The sequence below is a fragment of the Mastigoproctus giganteus genome, chromosome 8 (assembly GCF_048544385.1).
Source record: "Mastigoproctus giganteus isolate SK-2022 chromosome 8, ASM4854438v1, whole genome shotgun sequence".
NCBI lineage: Eukaryota > Metazoa > Arthropoda > Arachnida > Uropygi > Thelyphonidae > Mastigoproctus > Mastigoproctus giganteus.
In genome coordinates, this window is record NC_143582.1 from 110,269,505 (window position 1) to 110,288,470 (window position 18,966).

At 37.5% G+C, this 18,966-nt stretch overlaps 1 protein-coding gene across 2 annotated transcripts in view; it reads right to left on the reverse strand.

Annotated features, from left to right (window-relative positions):
• The window catches only part of LOC150081768 (Ig-like and fibronectin type-III domain-containing protein 2), a 550,711-nt gene that overhangs the window by 214,454 nt on the left and 317,291 nt on the right, over positions 1 to 18,966 (reverse strand). For both annotated transcript variants that reach the window (XM_090378862.1, XM_090378863.1), the window contains exon 17: positions 6,186 to 6,348. In XM_090378862.1, coding sequence (XP_090234988.1) covers positions 6,186 to 6,348 — 163 coding nt within the window. The remainder of the gene's footprint in view (positions 1 to 6,185; positions 6,349 to 18,966) is intronic.

An 18,966-nucleotide genomic window follows, 5' to 3' on the forward strand; every position in this document is an offset into this window, starting at 1 on the left:
TGAGACAAGTGTAGTCACCCTTAAGAAAGCAAAAGCCTTTCCCTTTATCCTCGACAATGGTTATGTCTTTAATTAAATTCCACATATGTAAACTATGATCGCTGCCACTCAGTGGTTTCTTTACATGCAGATACTTAATGCATGAAGAATCACTGCTAATAACCAAATCAAGAAAATTGCTTCCTCTCATTTCCTCTCTAACATGCTGCTCTAAAAAACAATTATTCAAGAAAGCCACAAGTCTTGCTAGTTTGTGAGTGACCAACACAAAAATTCTGGTTAACATCTAGAACGTTAAAATCTTCCATTAGGAGACATTCTGATTTAATAACCCACTCTATTTCTCTGTATAGCTGTTTTGTAAACTCCTTACAGTCATTAGGCTTATAACACACTCCTACCCTCATTTTTCCTTTCTCAGTGCTTATGTCACACCAAACTGACTCAACATTGCAATCGTCACCTATATGAACCGGATGCACTGCCTTAGATTTAATATGCTTCTTAACTAAAAGCATAACACCTCCACCTCTCCTGTCCTGTCTGTCCTTCTTGTATACATTGTACTCCCCATATTGAAATTCATCATCACTTATTTTTGAGTGACACCATGTTTCTGCTATTCCTACAATGTCTGCATTTGATGACTTAATTAGTACTTCAAATTCATCAAACTTATTTACCATTCTCCTAGCATTATTGAAGATTGAAGTTAACTAAGAGTATGAACATGCACATGTTCTTACTCTTAGTTATCCAACACAACCCATGTAATTATTTGTTCCATGATAACCCACAGCAGGGCCCCAAAATCCCAGACATCTTGCTTTCCAGGCAGCTGCTTGTACCAATAGTAGCAGTGCAAGAATAACTTTCACCTCTGCCTGCAACTCTAGGTAAGCTATTAGCCTGTGTGTCTCCCAGAAGCTAGCAGTTTTCCAACCACATCTATCACTGCCTTGATAGCATCAGCAAATATTCTTGCATTCCTTCTATTCAGGTGTATCCCATCCATGTAAAAACACCCTCTCCTGTTAACAAACACAGACCACACAGAAAAATTCTACCCCATGAGCCTTGCACATTCTCTCCAGAGCTGAACTGATTGATAAGGCTCTCAACATATACTTCCTCCTATTGTGTCTGGGCAGAATTGCAGATGCTTTCAAATTCAATCCTAACTTGTGACTTTTTCCCAACACTTCCTTGTACTTGTTAAGTAAGTCCTCAGATATCCTACACTTAATATCATTAGTGCCAACGTCTGCAACAATATCACCTTTTGTGCCCTTAAAAGGTGATATCTGCTCCAAATTGTCATCTACTTTTGTACTTAAGATAGCTCAAAATAATTAAAGAAAGAAGCTTGAATAAATAAGTTTGATTAATTCTCAGGGAAATGGGTAACATTTTTTGGAATAAAGATAGGTGGATCAGAACTAGGGCACGTTTGCCAGGAGAAACAATTGATGATATTACCAACAGATTGTCAGATTTTAAGGGGGGGGGGAGACAAAGAAAGAATTATCATTCACGTCAGGGCCAGCAACATTAAAAGAACACAAACTGATTATCAGTTGGATAAATATAGGACCATGCCGAAAAAATGCCACAAGTTCGGTCGGAATGTGTATACATCTGCAGCTCTGCCCAGACATGCTAGGAAGGATTATATGCTGTGGTCCTTGGGGATATCAATTCAAGACTTGATGGACTCCACAAGGTATTAGGAGAGATCACTGTGGCTCACACTTGTAGGTATTAGGAATCTATTTTGCAGAGAGAGAGAGAGAGTATTCATTTGAATAAAGGTGGTGCAAAGATTTTTGCCAGTATCACTGAGGCCACCTTTAAGTGTTCAGGGGGAAACTGCTAGTTGGGGGAAGGAAGAAGGGGAATATAGATATGTGTTTATCTGTTGATATGGGTATAAGTAATGCTTACAAACATCTGAAGAATTCTTGTTTGTTGCTGCAAGAGCCAATGTTAGCAAGATGATCAGAGGGTGGAAATGTTCCAAATGAGCAGAATGATAAATATAGGGAAAAAGCCTAAATAGCTTTAAGAATGGATCAAGGTAGTAAACTACAGAATACTTAATCTTATCTGTGTCAATGGTAACATCAGGAGTGTCATCAATAAAATGGGTGAATTCAAACTCCTAGTTAGACAACTAAGGTTGACAAACAGATCTAACAGAAATGTGGTACCACCTGGAAAATAGGGATAGTGAGTTCCACTATGACATTTATAATGTGTTTAGAAAAGACAGTGAAGGGGTGATGGGGGCGATGCTTCATATCAAAAGCAATCTGCCTGAAAAGAGCTTTTGCTGAATCAGAAGTTACAACTGCCAACATACAATCTGTGTAGTGTGAGTTAGTTGGGAGCAAAGGTATAACAAGAGTAATCCATAGACCACAGGATTGTGAAGAGTAGGATCAGAGTCTCTACATTCAGATAGAATGGGCAAGCTTGTTATGTTGTTGTTGTTTGTTATTTGGTTTTTAGGAGCATTAGCAACTAAGGCCATATTGCTCCGGGGATATGCGGTAGTCATTCCCTGACCTTTCCGCATCCTCCGTATTTGGTGGTCACGGGCTCGAACCCCAGTCTAATCAAGAAGCATGTGCTATGTACTGCCAGGTGGGCAAGCAAGTGTGAATGTCTTGTTATAGGTGACTTCAAGTTACTCCTAGGTGATTGGAATAAGTGGAAGGGGAAACTCACCATGATAAATAAAATTTTTAATAAACTATGAGCCATAATCACATATATACCATTAAAAAAACCAGAAAGAGTAGGATATTGAGATGGATGAATACAAGGCTGAGCAATATAGTAGAGTAGAAAAAGATAGCATGGAAAAGTTACAGAGCAATGAAAGTACTGAAGCCAATAATAGCTACAAGTTGATATGTAATAGTACCACAGATAAGGTTAGGGAGGCCAAGGCTGACTATGAGAAAGCATTGGCTAAGAGAGCAAAGAAGGAGGAAAAGAAATTTTTCATGTATGTGACTGCAAAGAAGAAGAAAATGAATCAGATTGAACCATTGTGTAATGGGTGTTGGAAAGTCTTAGATAATCCAGTCAATGTTGCTGATGAATTAAATAGATACTTTGCATTGGTCTTTACTGATGAAAGACCCTGCTTGCTGAGGAGAGGCTGTGAAAGTGAGGTTAAGACATATGAAATTAGTGATTTAAAAATTACAGATGACTGTTTATTAGAAAATCTTTCAAACCTAAAGACAAATAAGGCTCCTGGAGTTCATGGCATGTACCCAGTAATTCTGAGGGTGGCAACCAGAGAGTGTATTAAACCATTGAGGTTAATTATGAGGGCATTGTTGCTCAGGAGAGATTCTTTTGGATAAAAGTCCAAATGCATTGCCAATACATAAAGCTGAGTCTAAGAGTGAAGTCAGTAACCACAGACTGGTTAGTCTGACTTTAGTGGTAGGATTAAGAGTGCAATCCAGGAACATTTAGATAGAAATGGCACTCTGAAGAAAACAACATAGTTTTTGTTAAGGGGGGAAAGCATGCTTAACTAACCTCGTAAGCTATTTTGATAAAGTGAACACATGAGCTGGATGTAGGGAATAATTTCAACATTGTTTATTTGGATTTTAGCAAGGCATTTAACTTAGACACTCATGACAGGTTACATTTTATAAGCTGGAACACGGTGGGATTACTCGGAAGATTCTACGATAGATTGCAGGGTGGCTGAAGAGCAGAAGGCAGAGGGGGTTGCAATTAATGGTTATTCTTCAGATTAGTTAAATGCAAAAGTCGTGTCTGCCAAGGATGAGTTTTTGGACAACTGTTGTTTCTGATTTTCATAAATGACATTGATGAGGGCTAGAGGGCATGATGACAAAATTTTCACATAATGTCAATTGGGAGAGTCATTAATGATCAGTGCCAAGCAGCATTCCTTCAGAATGACTTGAACAGGCTTCAAGAATGATCAGAAATGGTGGCAGCTATGTTTTAATGTGGCATAATGCAAGGTCTTACATTTGGGGAATAGCAACCCCAAAATAACTTATCCACAACTTCAACCCCAATAAACAAACTCCACAATTAGTTGAGTTTAATTTAAAAAATTAGAGGAAGAAAGGGATTTGGGAGTTATCATATGTACAGATGTGAAGTTCTCTGAGCAGTTTAAACAGGCAGCCAGGAAAGCCCAAGGTGTCCTACTGATGATTTATCAAGCAATATTCTGTTTGTGTAAGACCACATTTGAAATTCTATGTCCAAGTATAGAGACCTCATCTGAAAAGACATTCAGCTTCTTGAAGGGGTCCAAATTAGGCAAAATGGTGACTATGAATAAAGACTTTGATTATGTGAGCTCCAGAGTTTGGCAACCAGGGATCTTAAGGGGACTTGAATGAGGTTTGAAGGGCCCAGATTGAGGCTCTGAAAGGAGTTAGTAAAATGAATAAAGGCAGAATTTTCATTTTAAGTTCAGAAGTAGGGGTTATAAATTCAAAATACAGGGGAAGAGATTTAGGTTAGATTGTGGGAAGTTTTATTTTAGCTAGCAATTAGTTAATTACTGGAAAAAGTTGCCTCTGCAGGTAGTTGAGGCTGAAAGCTTGAAGAAATTCAAAGGTCAACTGGATATTTACTTACGTGAGAAGGGAAGCACATAATCTGTATTTTCTTATCTACTTATTTACTATTTTTTTGTTGTTGTTTCTTTGGCCAGTGCTTCCTAGCACCATGTGGCTAATACTAATGTAATAGACATTGTTGTTAATATGTTTTAGGTTCACTGGCACATACGGATAAAATAACTATTGCCTTCACCATGTCCATCCACCTGTATGTAACAATTTGACTCTTAGTGGATGGATTTTCATGAAGTTTTATGTTTGATTCTTTTAAAATGATTTGTCAGGCCTGCCCATTTTTTTCATTAATATTGGACCAACAGAAATCCAGTAACTCTTATTTCTTTTTTTTCATACATTTCACATAGGCTGTATATATATATTGTATATTACAGCTGAAGTATTGGATATTATGTTTGTTGCCATGTGCTGACTAGAGGAAAAATGGACAATATGGTGAAGACAAAATGTCCGTCCAAGGCTCTTAACATATAATCCCTCCTATCGTGTCTGGGCAGAATTGCAGATACATAGACATTCACGACATTTCCTCAGCATGGTCCTGTATTTTTCCAACAAATCGTCAGATCGTGTGCGTTTAATATCGTTTGTCCCCACGTGAATAATAATATTTTCTTTGCCCCTTTAAAATCTGACAATCTGTTGGTGACATCATCAATAGTTGCTCCCGGCAGACATACCCTGGTTCTGCTCCACCTATCTTTATTACAAAAAATATTCCCCATTTCCCTGACAATGGAGTCTCCTAATAAAACAATGTCCTTTTTAACCAGAGTAGTTTGCACTTGGTTTTTCTGTTTTGAGGCTCGAATCGGGTGTGCATCACTTGGTAGATTTCTGGAGTTTTGAGTTCCTGACGAGCTCCCAGATGCATTATTTTCGAGGGCAAGCACTTGTTTTTTCAGGGACTCAAACTGTTCCATCAGTGCACCAAATTGTAATTTAAGATCGGTGCACTCCTTACATCGATCACAAAGAAAAGAATCCCCAGGTGAGGTAGGATTAGTCACCAGGTCGACCCTGGAAAACATACCACAGGTTCCACAACGGATTAAATCATGACTCACCCGTAAATCGCCATCTGCTATTTCCGTATGAGTCACGATACCCTGTGACGTGTTTAAGGCAGATCTCGTAACTACCATTATAAAATTAAATAAATATCAATGAAAGTAACTTTAAAAAATTATATCTATAATATTATTAAAATCAAACGGGAATCAAATATAAAGTGGGAAGTTTGAACAAATTCAAGGAAGAGCTAGACAAAGTATTAGAGAGAAAGACAGGCAATGTGAGAAGTTTTCTTTTTTTTTTTTTTGGCTGATGCTTTATATGCTTGTTTTCTTTCATCATTTGCTGCTACTAATACTAATAAATATTTGCTAATGAGTCTGAAATGCAATATGCTGTGTACATTAACTAACTTGTTTTAATAAATTATTGGTTGGAGGTCTCTAGTATGCCTTACTGAACATATGTTTGCATAAATTTTTTAACAGAAAAATAAATAGTAGAAATAATGCTTACCTTTATTTATTACATTAAAACTTCCATTTAAGGGAGTATACACAACAATAACCAGAGATGGCAATGAGAATCCATCATCGTTACTTGATACAACATAGATACTATAAGTAGTATTGGGTTTCAAGTTCTCAATCACTGCTTCTGTTGTTGTTGTGTTCACTGTCTGCACAGTAATAAATAGAGTGAAAAGTTTACATGAGGTATAAAATCTAAATGTATAAGGAAATCAAAATCAAACATTTTTACAAAATTTAAAATGAGAACTTCTGGAAATTCAAGTAAAAAGTAATCAGTATAACCAAAAACCCTGCATTCAGAAAAAGACATTCAGTAGAATGGAGGGGCAAAATTTTTCAAGGTTGAATTTATGTAATTATTCAAAATGCAGCAAAATCTCTGCTGGCTATTAACAGTTCCATAAATTCAAATCGTCACAAACAGGTAACCACCTTGTGAAGATAAACTACTGATTGACAATGAAAAAATTAACTAAATGAATCTGGATGCTCATTCTACATTAGAATGAGCAGCCAGCTTTCATTTGCAATTAACACAGAAAAAATTAAAAGCTGGATGTTCAGTGCTTCTGAATGTGAACTACCAGGCTTCTTTTTTTAGCATTAGCAAAGGCACATGAAAGCAAGAAAGCAATTCCACTGCTAATTCCACTTTTTTGCCATTTAAGTCTCTAATATTAATGGTACCTGTCTCAAAGAGTGTTTCAGTAGTGTATTTATCTCTACTCATCCTTGTTCCTCAGTAATACAGCAGGGAACTTGTTAACTTGGATGATACCCCAGATGCTGTGTGTTTTGATTGCTATGTTCTGCAAACAAATTTTCTGAAATTACTTTTCATGAAAGAATAACAATGCACTCTCAATGCTGTTATAAGAGTTTTCTCGACACACACACAGTGGTTTTTCTATATTCCAAAAATAAGGTCCCTTACACTGGCAATATTGCTTTGTAATGGAGCCACACAGCCTGGTAACATGCTGAAAATCTTTAAACCTTTGCGTGTCTTTTAAACTTTTTTTAAAATTTGTGCCCATATTTAGATTTATACTTCAACACTACATGCTTCTCAATACTGCTACTTCATTATTCTAAAGGTTCTGAATGGCACCTTTCCATACACATTTAAAAAACTTACTTGCTCACTCTTGGTGCAATTTTGAAAGGACACACTTTTTTTTTAAAATAAACTCAGCAAGAGATGTGGGCAATTTTAAAACTGATTACAATCAGACTGATTACTCAATGATATATTAAGCACAAATTTACACTTTATTACCTTACTAATTAAAAAATTAAATGATACTTGACAATCAGAAGAATATTTTCCACATGTTTAGCAAGATAAAAATAAATTTATTCCTATGTACATAGCTTAATTAATACTGTGATATGTAAATACTAATTGATATTTCTGTTCACTGACATTTTTTTTTGGGTTGTAAAATTTTAAAAAGTAAAAAAAAATAAGCAATCAATAACAAAGAACATGGCATGCACAAATTGTAACTAACAATTACAAAGCTTAAAAATAAATCGGAATGAAGAGAAGATTTTGAAAATTATTTCTCTTTTTTATATAATTGAAGTTTTCAATGAAGGAGAAATACATTTCACTATAATAACATAAAAACCCACAAAATTCCACTATCGGTATTATCACAAATGCAATAAGATTGAGTTTACTACCCATTTATGATAGATTGCACTAACAGAAAAGCCAAAATAAACCGGAAACTGTAAATGTAATTTTTTTTTATTATTTTATGGTCGTGACCTCCAAAAATCCGACTGGGCCAATTGGCCCGGTCGGATTTCTGGAGGTCAATCGTAGGGTAATCTTGAGTGCTGCTATCTCCTGCCCTGATTAAAAGGAATGTTGTCCCAATTAAGCAAAGAAAACTCTGGTTATTTTCTCAATTAGGTTCTGTTCTTTAAGATTTTTCCCAAATAAATGGCTGCTCTGATTAACCAGTGGCCCAAATAACCTGAATTCACTGTATTTGATCCTGGCATTCTCTGCTTGACCAAAAATACAACTTTTTTCCTAAGATTACGTTCAACAATATTTTAATATTAGTATTATATTAGTAGTAGCAAATGAAGCAAGAAAGCAAGCTTATACAGTATCAACCAAAAAAAAACCTTCATTTCACCTATCCATCCCTTCCAACAGTTTTTCTAGTTCCTTCTTGAATTTATTCAAGCTATCCACTATTTGTTCCAGCAGTAAACCACTGGCTGGCTAAAGGCAAACTTCTGCACATCTATTTTTGCAACCATCCTTCCTCATTGAATTTATGCCCCCTCATGTGCGTAGTCTATGTGCATTTTCAATGTTAAACCTCAACTGCCATTTTTCAGCCCAACTTTTTTTCTAGCTCTTGTTGCAGTAGCGTACCACAATTACTGCCATTAAACCACCCTTCCAACCTTCGTATCATCTGCAAATGTAGACATTAAGCCTGATATGTCTTCATCCATATCATTAATAAATACAGAAAACAACAATGAACCCAGCACCAAACACTGAGGGGGGGGGGACTCCACTGATAATATTAGTCCACAAAGAGCAGTGCATCCATTGAGGATAACTCTCTGTCTTCCACCTCTCAACCATCCCTTTATCCACAGCAGTAACTTGGCCTTAATGCCACACTGCTCTGATTTGTAGAACAGTCTATTATGTGCAACAGTATCAAACATTTTTAACCTTCTTTTATAAGATACTTATGTACATCCTGTGTGCTAAGGAGTGAAATTCTTCTGCAATTTCCACATTCAGTTTTATTTCACCTTTTTTATACCTTGGTACAATTAATGATTTTATGAATAAATGATGAATAATGATAACATGAATAAATAATATTTGTTATTATTATTATTTTTTTTAGCTATAAATATGATACTGTATAAAACAAAGATAATGCTAAGAATATCAAATAGAAGGATAGCAGAAAATGAGGGAGGAGAACAAGGGTTAGCATTAGCATTAGCATTAGCATTAGTAGAGGCATATGATGCAAGAAAGCAAGCTAATGCACCAAAAAAAAAAAAAAAAAAAAACTTCCACTTCACCCTTTCTTTCATTCGAAATACCTGTCCAGCTGAGCCTTAAATTTATTTAGGCTATCAACTTCCACAACAAGGGATGGAAGTCTCTTCCACCAACCAACTACCCGCTGGCTAAAAGCAAATTTCCGCACATCTATCCTACATCTGTCTTTCCTCAATTTGAATTTATGCCCTATCAGGTGATTATTCTGAGCAAGAGGAAGAATTCCATCAGCATTGAGCATGCTCAAACTATTCAAGGCTTTATACACCTCTATCATATCACCTCGCTGGTGCCTAGTCTCCAGACACTGTAATTTGCAAAACTTAAGCCTTTCTTCATAAGAGCACCCCTTTGTTCCATTCACTAATCTTGTTGCCCTTCTCTGTACTCGTTCCAGCAGCTCTACATCCTTCTTGAAATGAGGCCTCCAGACCTGTATACAGTACTCTAGGTGTGGCCTGACCATTGCCTTATACAAGGGAATAATCACCTCCTTATCCCTGCTAGAAAAATTGCTGTATATCATTGACAAGACACCATGAGCTACTCTTGCAGCCTGTCTGCACTGCTCAGAGAACTTCATATCTGCCTGCACAATTACCCCAGGTCCTTTTCATTCTCTACCACTGTCAGTGTAGTACCACAGAGTTGATACGTTGCTCTGGGGTTGCTGTTTGCCATATGTAGTACTTTACATTTGTCAATGTTAAACTTCATTTGCCACAGATATGATGCAGATATGACTGAAAGTGTACAGACAGGGAAGTGCAAGACCGTTCCTGATTTTATTTAATATATATGCAGACAAAATGGTTAAGGAGGCATTTTATGAAAGAAATATGGACGGGGTGAAGATAGGGCAGGGATGTATTATGAGAGTTAGATTTACAGATAATATGGCACTAGTGGCAGATTTGGATAAAGGATTGCAGAAATTGGTTAATAAGCTAAAGGTAAGTTGGGATAGATTTTCAATGAGAAATGTGAGTGAGTGAGTGAGTGAGTGAGGGAGGGAGGGAGGGAGGGAGCGAGTATGTATGTATGTATAGGTATCTGGAAAGCCTAAAGAGAAGGAGCAAAGAACAGCAGAGAAATAAGAATAAGAAGACCAGTAAATAAAATAAGCTTTTGAGAAGCAAAGAAGAGTATTATCTGGAGTTTGTGAATTTGTTTAAGGAAAAGATTGGTATGATATCTGGTGGTTGTACTTTATACAGCAGAGACATCAACATGGAAGATATTAAAATATTGGCAAGTTTTGGAATGTGGGTATGGAGGAGAATGGAAAAGATACTAAACGTTTCATACCTATTAAGAAATATTGTTCAAGGTTTAGGCCAAAACTGTTGTCAAATGAACTAATGAGACTCGTGGCAGAGAAGAAAAATGCATGGGATGCATATAAATTAACAGGCGACACAGAAGCCTATGGCAGATATAAGCTAGTCTGTAATCAAGTCACAAAGGATGTTAGGCAGGAAAAGGCAAATTACGAGAAATCTTTGGCAAAGGATGCTAAGAAAAACAGCAAGGATTTCTTTACTTAAAGTAAAGTGCAGCCATTATCAACCCACTGCAGGATGGAAGCCTCCTCAACAATTCATGATGAGGGAAATGGACCATAATCTGCCACGCTGGTCCAGTGCGGGTTGGCAGATCGACTGCATTCAGCGGCTTCAACACCGGTCTACTTGGAGAGCGTGTGCTATTGCACTCCCACTCCTGCCCACTTGGCTACAGAGGCCTAATATAAATCTGAAAAGGAAGGGGATGGATCTGATTGGTCCACTTGATATCGATGGTTCGACTATTGATGATCCTGCTCAGAGAGCAAACAAACTGAATGAGTATTTTGCATCTACATTCACACATGAGGAGTTATTAAGGATTGAAAATGCAAGAAGGTTATCAAAATTGTAGCAGGGTGCTTAATGATTTATAATAACCGAGAGCAAAGTGGAGAAGAAATTGTTGAAGTTAAACATAAGAAAGGCACCTGGGGTGGATTGGATCTATCCAGTTATATTAAAGGAGGCGGCAAAGAAACTAAGCAAACCCTTAGCCATAATTAAATTAAAGGTCCCCACAGACTGGAGATGTGCAAATGTATCCCCAATTCACAAAGGGGGATTGAAGGGTGAGATGAGTAATTACAGACCAGTTAGTTTAACTTCTGTTCCGGGTAAAATAATGGAGTCACCGGTTAAAGATGAATTGCAGGATCATCTAGACAAGACTGTAGCAATAATTCAGACACAGCATGGGTTTCTTAAGAAAAGTCTTGTCTGACAAATTTTATTGGATATTATGATGTGGTTACAAAGGAACCGGATGCAAAAAATAATTTTGATATCATATACTTGGATTTCAGGAAAGCTTTTGACACTGTTGTGATTGGAAGACTACTGTACAAATTGGAGCAGAATGGTATTAAGGGTAAGTTGCTACAATGGATAAAAGGATGTTTGAGTGAGAGAAGACAGAAGGTGGTAATCAAGGGGTGCTGCTCTTCGTGGACTAATGTTATTAGTGGAGTCCCACAGGGTTCGGTATTGGGTCCACTGTTGTTTTGTATATTTATAAATGATATTGATGAAGGTATCAATATAAATTGTATATTTATCAATGATATTAAATCAGGCTTAGTGTCAAAGTTTGCAGATGATACAAAGGTTGGCAGGGTTGTTAATGACAAGTAATGGCAGTGTGCTACTGCAACAGGATCTAGAAAATTTGGGAAGATGGGCTGAGAAGTGGCAACTGAAGTTTAACATTGACAAATGCAAAGTACTGCATATGGGTAGAAGTAACCCCAGAGGAACGTACCAACTGTCTGGTACTACACTTATGGTGGTAGAAAATGAAAAAGACCTGGGAGTAACTGTGCAGTCAGATATGAAGATTTCTGAACAAATGAAGACAGGCTGCAAGAGCAGGTCATGGGGTTTTGTCAATGATATACAGGAATTTTGCTAGCAGGAAAAAGAGGTGATTGTCTCTCTGCATGAGGCAATGGTCAGGCCACCCCTTGAGTACTGTGTACAGGTCTGGAGGCCTCATTTAAGGAAGGATGTAGATTTGCTTGAGCGTGTATAGAGAAGGGAAACAAGATTGGTGAGGGGAATGAAGGGATCTGCTTACCAAGAGAGCTTAAGTTCTGAAAATTGCAGCGGCTGGAGACTGCGAGGTGATCTGATTGAGGTGTATAAGGCCTTGAATGGATTGAGCACACTGAATTCTGATGAGATTCTTCCACTTGTTCAGATGATGAACCTAAGGGGGCATAAATTCAAAGACAGCCGTAGAACAGTGTATGGAAATTTGCCTGTAGCCAGCGGGTGGTTAATTGCTGGACCAAACTTCCATCTGTCATTGTGGAAGTTGATAGGTTAAATAAATTTAAAGAGGAACTGGACAAACATTTAGAGGGAATGGTTGTGTGAATTTTTTTTTTTTTTGGCTGATGCTGCATAAGCTCACATGTTTGCTTTCTTGCATGACATGCCACAATTACTATTACATCAGCTGGTTCATACTTTTAGTTTCTGTGATAACACATTAACTAGGGCTCACAATACCAGTCAAAATCTTAATACCGGTATTTTGGTATTTTTAATTTATGAAACCGGGATACCAGTATTCCAAAAAAAAAAAACATTTTTCTCAATAAATTTTAATGACAATTAGGTGCAATAAAATAAGGAAAAAACAAGTAATTACTTGAATTCACATTTTAAATCAAACTTTTATTACAATAATAAATATTCTAGAAAAATTATTATTAAACATACAGTTATTCTAAAAACAAAAAAATAAGCATCTGCACTACCTGTCCAAATAAAGTGACCTCTTAAGAAACTCAATAGTGTTATCGTTTAAACTGGATCTAATTTTAGTACATATTTAATTATTGGCAGAAAAGTCCTTTTGAATTCTGTGCTGGTTAGTGCTTTATACTGAGATAGCTGTAGATGAGTTGCAGTTTAACCCCCTGCTTATTCCCTCATCTTCAAAAAAAATCTTATTTCCTTTTTATCAAAAATAAAAAATATTTCCTTTTTGACTTTTTATGGCACTATATCCATATTAACGAAAGAAAGGGACTGACGGTTAAGCTTGGTGAGGAAACCAAATCTAAGTTGTTGGGGGGTTATTTATTTATTTATTAAGTTTTATTTCCCATACCTTAGTATTGCCATCAGTGGCCACTGTAATGATTTTCGGACAGCAGCTCCCCACAAGCTACCTGACTGCGTTAAAAAATGAGAATTTCCAGGGGCTGCGGGATATTCTCCCCCCACACGAGTATATTATTATATATCATATATATATTATATGTGAGCTGTCAGTTTCTCAAGAGCAATGACACAAATATAAAACAAAAGTCATTTATCACACAAATTACAATACATAACTGGTGTTCATTTACATCTAATCTATTCATTTTTCTCATTTAATCTGTTAATACATGCTATCATTTCCATAAAATTTCTCTCAATTAACAATCTCAACTCTCTCTACAGCTTCAAACATTAAACTAATTCAATCTTAATCATTCCCTCATATTTCTCTTAATCACGCCCTCATATTTCTCTTAATCATCAATATCAATTCTCTTCACAACAGCAATCCATAAGTCATTAACTTAATGCTAACAATTTCATGTAATCTCTCTTAATTTAGCAATATCAATTTTCTTTGAAACTTCAACCAATAAACCAACTCAATACTAAACATTTCCTTATTTCTCGTGTTTCTTCAACTTCAACCTTGCTCTAAAATAATCTCCCACTTTATTTAAGTACCATTTTCAAAACATGTGGTGATCTCTCTCTCTCTCTCTCTCTCTCTCTCTCTCTCTCTCTCTCTCTCTCTCTCTCTGTCTCTCTCTCTCTCTGTTCTTAGTTGAACTCTGCATCTCTGCTGTATAGCTTTTCCAGTACTGTCTTATTTCAAGAACAGTTCTCTGTTAATACTGAAGTAAATTACCACAGCAGTAGTAGAAGCCAGGGCACTGTCTGTCTGACTGGCTTGTTATTCAACTTCCGGATTAATTTCTAGCACAGGAAGATGTCCGGCAGAACCCTTCACTATATAGCTGGAAGAGTGAAGCCCTTCACTATATAGCACACTCCCAGAACTGGACCCGAACTGATCCCAGGAATTACCACTGGAAGTCTGAAACCCCTCCAAACAACAACCACAAACCCCTCTTTTGGTGCAAACACCTTATTTATTTCCTTCTAATTTATTTATTGAATTGATTGCAAGTTCCAATCACCCCTTGTACTACTTTTTATATGCAAGCTTATGTGCAAACCCCAGAGGAGTTTCCACGCATTTACGTATCCCCCCCCTATCTAATTTAAATCTGGCCCAATCACGGTGTTATTCTTTAAACTTACTCTTCTTCCTTTGGTGGGAAAAACAATATTTTTCCCACACAACGAAACGTTTTCATCTTTTACCTCTACATCACCACACAACGAAACGTTCACAATGCCTTTGAACTGATCCATACCAACACCCTTTACCAAATGTACTAAGTGTCGCATCCTCAAGTAGCAGTGTAATAGAGGAATTAAACTATTGCTCAGAAGCTTTTAATTTTAATCCTTCCGCACCTGCCATACCATTGTTCACCATATTCCTTAATTGCACTACCAGGCCTACTGCCACTAATGGAAATATTTCCGTAATGATGTTTTCGTTATTCCTTAAGTGCTTTACTTCCACACACATGCACTCTACTTACTAAGAGAAATATATTTGTAAGATTTTATATCTTACAGTTTCATGACATTTTCAGGTTTCCGTTGCATTTGTACTGCATATAACAATTCCTCATTTGCAAATTCAGCAGTATTAATGATTTATTGTTGTCGAATTTATAACCTTTATGTGAATAAATCAAGGATAATTATTTTTTAAATTAGTACCAAAAAAACAGTATTTTTGTATCAATGCCGGGATTTGAATACTGGAAAAAAATTACTGGGATAACAGTATTTGGGATCCCGGAATCTCGGTATTGTAAGCCCTAACATTAACCTAGTTCTGCTTCTGCTAATTCCACTTCTTTGCCATTTAAGTCTTTAATACTAATGGTACCTGTCTCAAAGAGTGTTTCAGTAGTGTATTTATCTCTACTCATCCTTGTTCCTCAGTAATACAGCAGGGAACTTCTTAACTTGGGTGATACCCCAGATGCTATGTGTTTTGATTGCTATGTTCTGCAAACAAATTTTCTGAAATTACTTCTCATGAAAGAATAACAATGCACTCTCAATGCTGTTACAAGAGTTTTCTCTACACACACACACAGCGGTTTTTCGATATTCCAAAAATAAGGTCCCTTTACACTGGCAATATTGCTTTGTAATGGAGCCACACAGCCTGGTAACATGCTGAAAATATTTAAACCTTTTTGTCTTTTAAACTTTTTTTTTAAAATTTGTGCCCATTTTTAGATGGAAACAAAATGGTACAGAGGGACTTTATTGAAAAATGGCAACATAGTACTGGCTGGCATGATACAGATGCATCACTGCTAAAGATGGAACAAAGGGAAGAGCTGATCCTCAGTAGGAGATATGGCCACCCCTAATGTTTATGCAGGCTTTGCACTACCTGTCCATACTTAGAACAATGTTGTTGATAAGTTCTTGCGGTAACATCGTCCATTCCTCTGTCGATGCCATCTTCAGCTGGTGAACATTTTCTGGTGGGTGTGGATGTGCCGCTAGGTGTCTCCCCAGAGCGTCCCATATGTGTTCGATGGGATTTAGATCAGGGGAAATGGGCAGGCCAATCAGTATGAACAATGTTCTTACTTTCCAAAAGCATGAAGGCAAATGAAGTTTAACATTGACAAATGTAAAGTATTACACATGGGAAACAGCAACCCCAGAGCAACGTATCAACTCTGTGGTACTACACTGACAGTGGTAGAGAATGAAAGGGACTCGGGGGTGGTTGTGCAGGCAGATATGAAGTTCTCTGAGCAGTGCAGACGGGCTGCAAGAGTAGCTCATGGAGTATTGTCAATGATATACAGGAATTTTTCCAGCAGGGATAAGGAGGTGATTATTCCCTTGTATAAGGCAATGGTCAGGCCACACCTAGAGTACTGTATACAGGTCTGGAGGCCTCATTTCAAGAAGGATGTAGAGCTGCTGGAGTACAGAGAAGGGCAACAAGATTAGTGAATGGAACAAAGGGGTGCTCTTACGAAGAAAGGCTTAAGTTTTGCAAATTACAGTGTCTGGAGACTAGGCACCAGCGAGGTGATCTGATAGAGGTGTATAAAGCCTTGAATGGTTTGAGCATGCTCAATGCTGATGGGATTCTTCCTCTAGCTCAGAATAATCACCTGAGAGGGCATAAATTCAAATTGAGGAAAGACAGATGTAGGATAGACGTGCGGAAATTTGCCTTTAGCCAGCGGGTGGTTGGTTGGTGGAACAGACTTCCATCCCTTGTGGTGGAGGTTGATAGCCTAAATAAGTTTAAGGCTCAGCTGGACAGGTATTTTGAATGAACAGAGGGGTGAAGTGGAAGTGGGTTTTTTTTTTTTTTTTTTTTTGGCTGATGCTGCATAAGCTTGCTTTCTTGCATCAAATGCCTCTACTAATGCTAATGCTAATGCATATCAACAGTTGCAGTGCGATGGGCTGTGTGTTATCATCCATAAGCAAGAACTCAGGGCCTATGGCATCTTGGAAGAGACGCATATGGGGAAGGATTACCTCAGGACAGTAACATGCACTGGTTACAGTACTGCCTTCCAGTACCTGGAGTTGTGTATGTCCATCCAAGATAACACCTCCCCAAACAAGAACACCTCGATCGCCATATCGATCCTTTTCAGTTAGGTTTGCAGGGTGATACCATGTGCCAACCTCTAGCCAGATTAGCTGACATCCAGAATCGCTGCTCAGACTGAATCTACTTCATCAGTAAAGAGTACCTTACCCCATCGTGCTGCTGTCCAGTCCTTGTGTTTGATGCACCACTGTAAATGGTGTCTCCAATGGGCAGGTGTTAAAGGGACACAGTGTACCGTTGGGCAAACAGGCGACTCGCCTGGCCACAGTAAACCACGATATCCTGCATCCTGTGCTCCTGTGCTGTGGTTTGCAGCCACACTCCTTGCACTTTGACCTTCCTCGAGCTTCCCAATTATTCGACCCAGTAAGGTCATCTGATGTCTACTGGCCATTTCATTGTCTGTAGCACTGTATGAAACCAAACGAACATCTGTAACAATCGTGCTCACCATTCAGTAATTTGCACATAACTGCTGAACTGCTGCTTTTATCTGTTTATGTGAGCCCTCTCATCATGATTCAAATTTTTGCATGTGCACCAAATTTCTACTGAACGGTCACAGTTATGCAAATTGGCATGGCTGTTTCATTTGATTTTGTGGTTGTAACCTTTAGAAATAGTGTTGGTCCTTAAGTTTTGCACACCAGTTGGGTAGTCATCCCCATATAGCAAAAATCAGTCATTATTAATTTGAGGAAACCAGCTTAATTCTTCAGGAAACCAGCATCAGAAATGTCTTGATCATGGATATAGCAGGCAGATGCCAAAGCTGTTGAATTTACATCACTGTACTTAAAGAAGCAAGAACCAATAATGGCAAAGATGATACTGCAACCCACACTGTAAACTTGGTACTTTGTAAAGGTTTGTGGTGAAAGAGATGAGGTATTTGTCTGTCCAATAATGAAAATTTTGCTTACTGACATATCTGGAAAGATCAAATATGCTTTTTCAATCATAAACTTATTGTGAATAAAGTCTTCACTCTCATCCAGAAGTGCCGGGAGTTGATGAAAAAATTTGAGTGCTTAACGTACTCATGACTATCAATGACTGTGCTGCATGGATTTTGTAGAAATTTAAGTCTTCATGCAAAATGTGTCGTAAACTCTTATGGTTAACATTTAATGAAGCTATCTGGCAAAATACAGAACACAAGAACCCTATTCAAGGGTAATCCTGATCACAGCAATGTGTTTTGGCATACATAAGAGAAGAAGTTGAACAGTTTCTAGCCTCTCATAGAAGGAATGTTAAAAGTTGTGAAAATGAGAGCATCCTTGGATTCATAGGAGGTCCCTATGGACTGGAGAGGTGCAAACCCAATTCACAAAGGGGGACAAAGGTGACATGAGTAATTACAGATGCTTAATGTCTATTCCAGGGAAAATAATGGAATCACTGGTTAAAGAAGTAATACATGCAATTATACTGCAAACACAAAATGGATTTGTCAAGGGATGGTCTTGTCTAATCAATCTGATAGGTTACTATGATGCAGTAACCAAGGTACTAGATGCAAAAAATAATTTTGACATCATATACTTGGATTTCAGAAAGGATTTTGATATTTTTGCCCATAAAAGACTGCTGTACAAACCAGAGCAATGTGGTATTAAGGGTGGCAAGTTACCGCTATGGATAAAGGAATGGTTAAATGGAAGAAGGAGATGGTTATCAGTGAGCACTGCTCTTCGTGGACTAATGTTATTAGTGAAGTTCCCCAGGGTTCAGTGGTGAATCCATTGTTATTGTCAATATTTATCAATAATATTGATGAAAGTATATCAGGCTTAATGTCTAAGTTTGCAGATGATACAAAGGTTGGAAGGGTGGTTAATAACAGTCATCAGGGTCTAGACAAGATCTAGGAAAA